Consider the following 11,168-nt stretch of genomic DNA (forward strand, 5'->3'; position numbering starts at 1 on the left):
TTCTCAGAAGCTCTAATTCTTTCTTTTTGAAATGTGGACTTAGACCCCAAACTTGCTTTGTCATGCTCCTGTATTCTGTATCTATTCCAGAATAAAATGACTGATTATTGTAACTGTCTTATTTATTTTTCTGGATTTGAATTAATAAATAAACTGAATGAGAGGCTCTGTCTGCTGTCCATGGCATTTCAGGAATGTGTTGTTGAAGGAGTGGTTGAATCAATAAGTTAGCACATGATGTGAGGTCAAAGAATAATTCAGTCATGTTGGAAATTTATACATTTTGACCCATTCTGTAATTATTTTTAATACTGAAGATATGTCTGGGGGAATTTAATTAATCTAGTTTCTACCTTCGATAGAATCCTGGAGTGGTTGCCCGATCTCCCAGAAGACGTTGACTGGATGAAAGGTCAGATCACCAATGTGTTGTGGTACTTCGTCACAAATGCCAAGGCAAGACTGGGACATCATCTTTCCACAAGGTACTGATGGCTGATCAGAGAGTAAATCTGCACTGTTTCCTGCAGCAGTAGACATTGAAAATTCCCACATAAAGATGTACGTTTCTATCCACAGAACTTAAGTGGGCTCCTGCATTGTAAATGGGACTAGGATAGAAGACCTTGCATTCTAAGAGCCCTTTCTAATCCAATAACAGTAATAACCTTTGTGTTAAATACTTGATGAGCAATTTCATCAGTGCTGTTGCATCAAGAGTGTGTGTACAGTGATCGGGACTGCATGTTTGTTTCATTCATCCTTAGACCTGAAGGACTGATTAAAAAGGGGAGATGTTTTGTTTTTTTCATTCTCTGCTGCTTGCAGGGAGTTGAGGCCAGTAGAAGTTCACCTAGCAGCTTACCTTGCCCCCCCCTCCCCTGGTTTGGATCAGTTGGCACGCTGCACTTTTCTGATTACTTCCCATACCTAATCCTGTCAGCTCTTGCAATGTGCCTGGTATAGTGGTTAACTTAATATTCTTTCTGCCATGGCTCACTGTGGAGTTCTCTGATGTTGCCATTGATGGAACATGAACTTGGCATCCCAGCATCTGTGTTCACCTTCAAAGCAACTGCCAAGTCAATTATATGTCCTCAGAAGGGACAACTCTTTTATTCCCAAACTGTCATCGGCTAATTTGTTATTTGAGATCAAGCCTGGAACTGTTTAATCTACATGAGAAAGGATCTCACTGAGTGTTGTGTTACGCCACATAGTAGAGTGGGAAGCTGCAGATCATATCAACAATATAGTTGACGGGACTGGGATAAGGTTAGCTTATTGTGCTCCTGTATTAACATCCGTTTAATCATATTTCAGCTTTTAAATGATTAACTTCTCCTCATCTTGCCTGCTTCCCTCTGTTTCAGGCTGCAATATAATATCAGGCTACAAAGGACCCAAAGCCTTTTCATACCACAGTCGCCTCCTACCAGGTCTCTCCGGCAGTGGATCCGAAGCAATACTTCGGTGATGGATCTCATTTTGAAATGTGAACAGTACCAACGTCACCTGTGGCCCAGCATGCCCCTTATGAATTGGAAAATTGAGGGCTCCATCTGCCAGCAGGATCTGGATCCTGGTTTAGAAATGAAACCAACACCCTCAGGGACCAGATTTGACCATTAGAAGGGGCACACTTCCATACAGGGCACCTCTTATTCAATTACCAGCCAGCTTTACTTTACACATGCATCTTGTACAGTTTCTTCTTTTGTATCAATGTGCTGTGTGGAAATAACCTTTTTGAAACCCTGTGGAATTACGTGAGCCACTCATGAAGCCAAGCCTCTTGTCAAGCAATTGAACAAGTTATTCTCAGTTAACTATTTCTGTAGAGTGTTACCAATCTGTTTACTGGGATGCACCCACATCCAGTTCAGTGATGCAATACCTGCATTGTGGTAATTGTTTATTTAATATAATTTTGTTACTTCTTGAAATGTGATTTGACATTTTACAATTTTTAAAAAGATATTTAATTGAGAAATTAGGTAAAAACAAATTTCAGTGAGCATTCAGTCGAAGTTATGGAGCTGAATTTAGCTGGTGAACTGAATCTCCAAATGGAATTGTGAGTTCTCAAACTGAAGAAATCTACAATGAAGACCCAAAGATAAACTTAATCTTATTTTTAAAAAAATCTGTAGATGGAGGGGTCATATTTACAAAATTAATAATTTCTAGCAAAGTTGCTTACTGGAGATTAAGTAACCATTTTCATACCTCATCACTATACACACAGGATCAGTGCAACACTTCTATGCCAGATCAATGCAATTTTATGCTACTTCTTTTGTCCATTTTATTTGGAACTACTACTGCAATGTATTTAAAATGCTATTCTTTTGTTTAAAGTCTTGCTTTTTTTTAACCTCCTGAATGTATTTGGTGTTAAAAATGTTGCTGTTTCAAAAAAGTTTACCCATTTATATTTATAAGTTGTTTCTGTAAGATTTTTTGTCATATGCTTTGACCACTCAATTCATATATCAAATTATAGTTTAGTTTAATGTTATTTTGTTTCTGATCCACTGTTTTTAGGTATTAAGACTCCTCCAATGTTATCTATGACCTTTAGCTCTTCAGGATGTAATCTTTGAACTTCCATGTTTGTAGATGCATATAATTCATTACTTGTAGAATAAAAGCAATAGTTAGGGGCATTTAGGTACATTAGGGACATTTAAGAGACTCTTAGACACATGAGTGAAAGAGAAATGGAGGGCTATGTGGGAGGAAAGGGTTAGATAGATCTTAGAGCAGGAAAAATGTCGGCACAACATTGTGGGCCAAAGGGCCTGTACTGTGCTGTAATATTCTATGTTCTATGTAACAGCCAAAATCAATGTAAACAGCCAAAAGCAATGAATTTCCCCACTGCATCCAGACAGCCAAGACCAACAAGAGGTCACCTACCCATTGCTTGATTAACAGATTGTTTAGAGTACTCAAGTAGGCGAAAGGGAAAAAACATACAGAAGGACAATTCTTGGAAGTTTATTTTAGAATTTGAGGATGGAAGTTAGTGGGGCAGTTGTGAATAAAATGGCGATATTGTATCAGGAGCCTGCTGTTTGAACTGTCTGCTATTCGGAGCTTGGACATTATTGGTTCTGAATACTGGGTGGAATGGCCAGTGCTTATTTTGTGCTGGTGCCCAAGATGAACTTTGGAACCTTCACACATCCATTACCATTGAACATTGTAATTCAACAGGTAGTTTTAGGAAGACAGCATTCTGTCAGCTCTCGTTTGATAAGCTATTCTATTATTTTTATAATAATCTTTGTGTACACAACACTGTGAGCCTAGAGCTGTCTTGTAAGCATACTATTATCATTTTTATTGTTAATTCATATTTGAGACATTATTGTCCAGAGTCATTATTCATCCCTAGTCAGGAGCATATATATATATCTCGAGGACACATTGTAGAGTGTCTCAGAAATTCAGTTCCATTAAAATCAGTGAAATTTCAGGGCCAATGTAACACTGCTATCCAGGGATGAATTGCTAGGCCCAGGTATTTCACAGGTATCCACTTCCCCATTTAAAACTGTATAGAATCCAGTGTGGATTAATCTCTTGATCCAACTATTGTTGTCGTTCTTATCTGGTTTATTGAGTAAGTGGAACTGAAAAATGGTGGGCAGTTTGAACCTCTAAAACATAGTTGTTTGTAATGTAACTCCATTGTTTTTCATTCTGCTTTAGGTCTTTTCCAGTACTTTACTGAGGGAGTTGGCAAGTGATTTGTTGTAGAGCCCTTGCCCTGTACAGTTGTGAAGGAGTAGCCTAAAGTTACTCCCTGCTACCATTTTTCCGTTGTTACATGTACCCAATCATTTGGCTGAACTTTATAACTAATTGTGTCAGAAATAAAGAGTACAGCCAGACCTGATTGTACAAGTGCAGTGACATAGGAGGTGTGGATCTGGCTGGTTACAAGTTGGCAGTCCAGTTTTGGACTGTGTCTAATTGTCTTTTTGATTGAAGCTGATTGGCAATGAACATGTGTCATATTACTAGCACAGACCAATGATGTTGATCCCTCCCCCAGTACATGATACTACTCAGCAGAACACATCAATTCAAGCATAGGAAACATCCCTGCTCTATCGAAAAGTAGATATAATACCTTGTAAAGATTATAAATTAAAATACTGTACCTGTCTATCTACATTATTATAAGAATTTCAAAAGAGGTTAATTATTTTATGCTGAAATGGATTTTGAGAATATTGTATAGGGTGTACATAGCCTTCATTCTAAAAGATAGATTCCACAAAGTTGTGGCCAGTTTTATTTTTCTGAAAGGAGGATGGATTTGTTATTTAAACAAATTGTAGTTATTTAACTAAGATTGTATTATTTTTAACTTGTGGGTTAGTATTTAATATTACAATTATAGATTGTATGATTGAGGTGCAGAGTGGGATTGGGAAAGATTAAGCAGAGTAATGTTGAAGGGAGATTATCTCCTATTCCTTCCGTGAAGGCATTGAGCTGGTGGAGGGGTAGGGTTTACTACGATGCTACAAGTCCTTTGGCACCTCATGGGAAACCATGTGTGAATGAAAACAAATGTTATCAAGCAATTCAAGCATAGAAGACAACATAAGTGAAGTCCCCACAGGTGCATTTCACAGGAGAGTCACTGGATAGAAATTGAGTGTTGAAACCCTGACTTCTTTTGCCTCCCTGAGGTCATTTGAAGTACTGCAGATACACTGCCCGTCTTCAGCTAAATTGATGTTTGCCAGAGACCAAATTTAAAAAAACCTTCTAGTCCTCACAGCTCTATTTTGTCTACGAGTGTGATATCTCTCTTTTGTCTGAACTAATTGCCACCAAAAAATCTAATTCTTTTTACCACCTCTTTACAATTTAACATTTCAACTTGCTTCATAGTTTAACTACAAAACATGATTGCAAAACTCTGATAGAAAACAATACATAACTATAGTTACTGTAAGCCTACTGAAGGAGTCTATGGTGGATGATTTACTTAGTCTAATGTGATCTTAGGTTGATTAAAAGTGAAAATTTCAGGGAGATGTCAGAGAAAGGACATTGCTGCGTTCATCAACATTGCAAATCTTAGCTATCTCCTCTGTTGTATTGCTTTATAAGCTTATCCGCAGATACCTTCTATGTTCTGCCAATCTATCTGGCTAAAGTTATCTGATTGAAGCCACTATAATTTGCATTATGCTGTTATGGCAGAGAATGATTTATATTGTAGATTTTGATTCATAATTGCGTGCAATTTTGTAATCTTTAGACTGATACAAAACCACCATGCAGTGAAGAAGATTTTCACTGTGATGAGACTGCTTAAACAAAGAATTATTTTGTGTTTTCCAAAGCTTATTTTGCTATACAATTATAACTGGTTCTGTACCTTGTGTAAATAATGACTTTGGATAATAAATATATAATAACAAGTGCACTTGCTAAGACTGTTTCTCCATGAGGAGACGCCTATTTTTAAATTTGTAATGCTGTGGTTTGCTCCATAATGTGTGAAGGATGTAGAATTTGGTAGGATTTTATTTTGAACATCTCTATATTCTCACACAAACTCATCCTGGAAATTCCACAGAATTACTGGGCAAATCTGGGTGATTATGTGGATTGAGTTTATATCTAATTGAACTGGTGAAAATAATGGCAGGTTTTATTCAAGTATATAGGGGAAATACTTCTTCTAGCCAGAGAATGGGTAACTAGACATAAATCAAAGAGCAGCCGTTAGAAAAAGAAATTGTTCTGTGCAGAAGTGCCAGGAGAGTGATGAAAATAATATCCATAGTTACGGATGGAAATGAATGCATATTTGAAAAGGCAAAAGGAAAGAGATGGAAATGAGATAGTAGACTGCTGGCAAAGTTTTGATTGGGTGGGAGCACTTTTCTGTTGGTGGGGGTTGGGGGGAAATTAAATGAATCTATCTCCAAAACAGATTGAACAGGCCCCTTCCTATAGTACATTGTGATGATGCTTTGCTGTACACGCTTTGTATATTGGACTAGATTTTAGTCTTCACTCTGTGGCTGTGTTTGGGTAAAGCAGATCCCTAATCCTTAATACCCATTTGATTTTTCAATGGAATGAAAGTTGAGGGAAGCTTCATTAAGAGTGTGTTATCTGCTCCACCAGATCACACTCCAGTCAGTGAAGACTACATTCTGCCGTATAGTTTCTTCAGGACTTGCCATCTCTTTGAATTGGGAAGAGAGTTGCTTGAAATTTTGCAGAATTGGTGATGCTGTTTCCTTATAATTCAGTGAGCTAAAGTCCTGACTTTTCTACCCTGGAAAAACTGCAATGGTTTGGAAGGGAATTGTTAACCACAACCAGCAAGACAGCCTGTCCACAACATAGCTCGACTTAGTTTAGGCCACGTTGTTAAAATCAAAGGAAGATCCTGCATTAAGGGTACAGTTTGGTTTGTATTACAACCTTTTGTAGTTACGGCATCTGTAACAACTTGCATTCATATAGCGCCATTAAAGTGACAGAACTTTCCAAACCACTTGCCAAGAACAATTATCAACCATTATGTAATAGTGAGCCACAAAGAGGCATTAGGATGTGACCAAATCCTGGTCAAAGATGTGAGCTTTAGCTGCATCTGTAGATATGAGATTTAGACATGGAATCCCAGTGTCAAAGACCTGCATTTAATGGAGTAATGAGAATTGGAGATATGCAGGATGCCAAAATAGGAGGAACATAGATATCAAAGGGCTATAGCGCTGGGAGAGAGAAGATGGGCAAAGCTAGAGAGGGATTTGAAAAATGATGAGAATTTTAAAAATGAGCTATTGCTGGATGGGGAGACCATGTAAGTGTGTGAACAGGAAAATGATGGGTGAATGGACAGTGCATGTTAGGATATTGGTAGCTGAATTTTGGATGTGTTCGAATTTGTGCAGGGTGTAAGGCAGGAGAGCATTGGAATAGTGAAGTCTAGGGGAACAAGGTTACGGATGAGGAATTCTGCGAGCAGGCAGGAGGTGAGAGTCGACACTCTTGGTGATGAAGTGTAACGGGTTTGGAAAGAGCATTGGGTGAAGTAGGATGACAAGATTGTGTTTGGTTTGGCTAGGGAGAAGGTTTGTGTCAGTGGTCAAGAAACAAGGTTAGTGATGGTGCCTGAAGAAGATGGGTGGTCAGTCCAAAGTATAACCGGAGAAAGCTTCTGCTCATCTGATACTGGATGCTGGATAGGTTTTTTGATGATTTACAAAGTAAGAATTCTTTACCAGTTATTGGTGTGGCATAAAATGCAGTCTATATGCACCATATTTCCACTTCTGGCTTCTGCATTCAAGCACTGAAATTAGTGGTATAGTTCACAATGTAATAAGAAGCACTCTTTTCCAAGAATGGAGTGCTATTGTATTCTTTGCCGGAAATAAACAAATGGCACAAATGTGAGGTCACTTATTGATCATGAAACAAATTGTCTGTGATTAATTGCTGCAGTGAGAAGATTTTGTATTGGAAGAAAGCTGAACATTTTGCAAACTTCATGCTGTTTTAGTATTATTCACGGAGAAGTATTGTATTCTAGCAAAACTTTGTGCCACAAGCAGCAATACTTAAGGCATGTGGTCATTATCTCACTGCTGCATTTGAGACCTTGACAAATGCAAATTAGCTGTCATGCTGCCCAACACCAGTAAATACTGACTGTGCTTCAAAGCACTTTGATAAAGCAATGCACATTTTATTCAGGACTTCCTGAAACTGAAAGTTGCTATATAAAATGCAAGCTTGTTTGTCAGTTGGCGATAACTGCTCAAAAAGCAAACAACGGTGTCACTATATAATAATTGATGGGACTGACTTGGAGCCAGATGTCTTGTTCTGAGAAAATTCATTTGAAATGCCTCGACTGAGATAGGTAAAAGTAATGCATTTAAGTTCTCATGTTATGTTGGGACTGCAGACCAGAAGAGAAGCATACTTTTTCCCTTCTAGTTTTGTCTTTTTTTAAGCTGCTACTTCTTAAGGTTAGTTTGCTCTGCTGTCTCTTTGTTTACAGATTGTATGTAAATAATTAATGGCACTGCTTTGATAGCCAGTAAACAATTGTAGGAGGTATTTTATATGCAGGGTTTTGAACATGTTGGGACTTGTTAGCCATTATGAGTCTTTTCCTGCAGATTACCACCATGTTAGAAAGCAGTAAACAATCCTAATTGATATCACTTGCCAAGTTTCTCCCTCCTTTCTGTAAAGGTACTTGGCTTCTGGTGGATAAGGCTTCATTTCCACCATACCCATTCCTCATATATTGGTCCACTGAGGACATGGACCCAAGTGAAATCCATATCTGATCATGTGTGCCCACCCATACACTGACAAACACACGTGCGTTTTCTCTATCAAATAATCAAGTTAGCAATCGAGAGCAAGAATTTCAGGTGACTTTGTTTTAAAATCTCCCCTTATACGTCCCATATCCCCAGCCAAAACTAACCCTGTTTGAAAATGGCTCTCTGGCTGAGGGTTAACTCAGCAGAGAGTAGGATTTAACCACAGATTGATGGCTTGTATGCCTTCATATCACTTGGGGGCTGCCTTTATCTGCAAGGCCAAGAGACGGAGTTTAACTTTATATTCATTGATTTTGAACATGGCATAGTTCAGATCCAGGGTTTACACTTTTCATTGTTCTTGCACCGTTGTGTTGTAATATTCAGTCTTTTAATTTTCTGAGTTAATTAATAAAATATTGCATTTATTGGCTTTTGTGAATTTATTCCAACATTACAGTTTCCTGTGTAATCCGGATTAATGCATCAGAATGTTGACAAGAGCATCTGAATTTTGCAAGTTTTGCAAGGAGGGTGAATTTTCTCCAGCACTTTACAAGGCTGACTGAAACCTCTGTATCAGTTTACAATCTTGCTGGTTTTGTCTCATGTCTCATTGTCTCTTTGACTGTGATTCTTCCATCAAGATAAAGTGCGACAGTTCTAGCCCATAGCCCAGGACATGGTGTATGAGGAGGCAGTTACAAAAGCCGGTGCCCGTATACCAAATAGAAGCAAACTGGAATCAATAAAATGGGTGAAAAGAACAACGAATAGTGGGAATACCTGATTGATAGATATTTTGGAAATGACAGCAATTTGCCTTACGATAGAAAAATAATTCCAGTGTACTTCACAAGAACCTTGTATATTAAAACAAAAGGACAGGGTACCAAAAAAAGGATATTTAGAAGCAGGCATCTTAGGTTTTAGTATAGAAGTGAACTCTTGCAGGGAAAGGGTGGGGTTGTGCAGCAACTGGCCATAAGAATGGAATTCTATAGCATTGGACCTTGATGGCTAACAACATAACTACCTACTGTGGGGAGGAGGGAGGGAGATAATTAAATTGCGAGTGATGTTGACTTCAGGAGGGATTGGAGGTGATTAGAGATAATGGAGGCTTAAGTGCTTAAAAAGGAAGATGTAATTTTTAAATTTGAGTTGGACTGCGATATCAATTAAATTAGCAAGAGCAGGGGCAAGGTTGAGAAGAACATGGGTAAGTAAGTTCTAAATGACCTGAGGTTAATAGAAGTCGGGAAAATGAGAAGCTGAACAGAAGAGCACTGAATTGCTTGGAGGTGACAAAGTCCCGGATGAAGGTTGCAGCTGCAGCCAGGCTGAGAGGTGCAGTTGAAGCCAATGGTCTGCAAACAGGTGAGGGAGGAGATGTGAGATGATTAGCTCTGCTTGGGGTTATGATGGCAGGGTTTCAAACAGTCTGTTTCAGTGTGTTACATTAAATCGTTACATCAAACCAAACGAGGTGGAGGCCAATTGTCTTCTCAAGCCTGCTCCACTCTTCAGTAAGAACATGTCTGAACTAATCTTGACATCAACACCAATTTCCCACTCTCTCCCCATATTGCTGGCTCCTTTCACGTTTAAAAGTCAGTCAATTTCTGCCTTGAATACATTCAATGACTCCACCTCCACAGCTGTATGGAATAGTTAAATGGGCAACCCTTTATTCCAAAACTATGCCCTACAGTTCTGGATACCCCCATTAGAGGAAACCCTCTCAGCATCAAAACTGTAAATCTTGTATGTTTCAATAAGATCACCTCTCTTTCTAAATCCAAAGCATTTATGCTGATTCTTTATTTTCTGTTAGTTAGCCAATCCCTTAGGCATGTCACATTATGACCCCCACCCAATCTCATAGAGGCTTAATCTGCTCAACCTATCTTTGTACAGCAATTCCATCATCCTCAGAATCAACCCAATGATCCTTTTCTGCACTGCCTGCATTGTAAGCACATCCTTCCTTAAATATAGAGACCAAATCTCTACACAAATTCTCAATTTGCCTCAAAATGCCCATACTTTTATACTCCATACCCCCGCAATGAAGGTCAATATTCCAACAGCTTTCCTATTTACTTGCTGTGCTTGCATGCTAACTTTTTGTGTTTCATGCACTTGGACCCCAGATCCCTTTGGACTGCAAAATCTTGTTGTCTCACTCTGTTTAAATAACAAGTTGCCTTTTTATTTTTCCTATCAAAGTGAATAATCTCACATTTTCCCACATTATACTCCATCTGCCAACTTCTTAGGTGGGTCAAAGTTTATTATTTGGGAACTTCTTAGGTTGAGGAATTGGAGGGGGGAGGATGGCATGAATTGGGTGGTATTGATATGAGTGAAGATTGAGGGTGGCTTATAGATAGTATTCAGATTTCATATAGGGAGAGGGGCAGTCGATTGGGGTCAGAAGTAGGGGTCAGGTGATTGGTTAGAAATTAGGTGATTGATTGCACCTTGATAAGATATCTTTATTAGTCACATGTACATCGAAACACACAGCTGTACATCTTTTGCATAGAGTGTTCTGGGGGCAGCCCGCAAGTGTCGCCACGCTTCTGGCGCCAACATAGCACTCCCACAACTTCCTAACCTGTATGTCTTTGGACTGTGGAAGGAAACCCACGCAGACATGGGGAGAACGTACAAACTCCTTACAGACAGTGGCCGGAATTGAACCCGGGTCGCTGGAGCTGTAATAGCATTACGCTAACCACTACACTACGATGCCTTATTGGTGATTGGTGATTGAGAACCAGCATTGATTGACCATTATGTCAGTGGGAAGACAGGTCAAACAGG

At 38.9% G+C, this 11,168-nt stretch overlaps 1 protein-coding gene across 1 annotated transcript in view; it reads left to right on the forward strand.

Annotated features, from left to right (window-relative positions):
* The window catches only part of pnpla2 (patatin-like phospholipase domain containing 2), a 62,199-nt gene extending 53,435 nt beyond the window's left edge, over positions 1–8,764 (forward strand). Inside the window, exons 8-9 of the mRNA XM_052029016.1 lie at positions 363–485; positions 1,374–8,764. Of these exons, the coding sequence (XP_051884976.1) occupies positions 363–485; positions 1,374–1,632 (382 nt within the window). The 3' untranslated portion in view covers positions 1,633–8,764. The remainder of the gene's footprint in view (positions 1–362; positions 486–1,373) is intronic.
* The last annotated feature ends 2,404 nt before the right edge of the window (positions 8,765–11,168 follow it).

The sequence above is a fragment of the Pristis pectinata genome, chromosome 14 (genome assembly GCF_009764475.1).
Source record: "Pristis pectinata isolate sPriPec2 chromosome 14, sPriPec2.1.pri, whole genome shotgun sequence".
NCBI classification, from domain to species: domain Eukaryota; kingdom Metazoa; phylum Chordata; class Chondrichthyes; order Rhinopristiformes; family Pristidae; genus Pristis; species Pristis pectinata.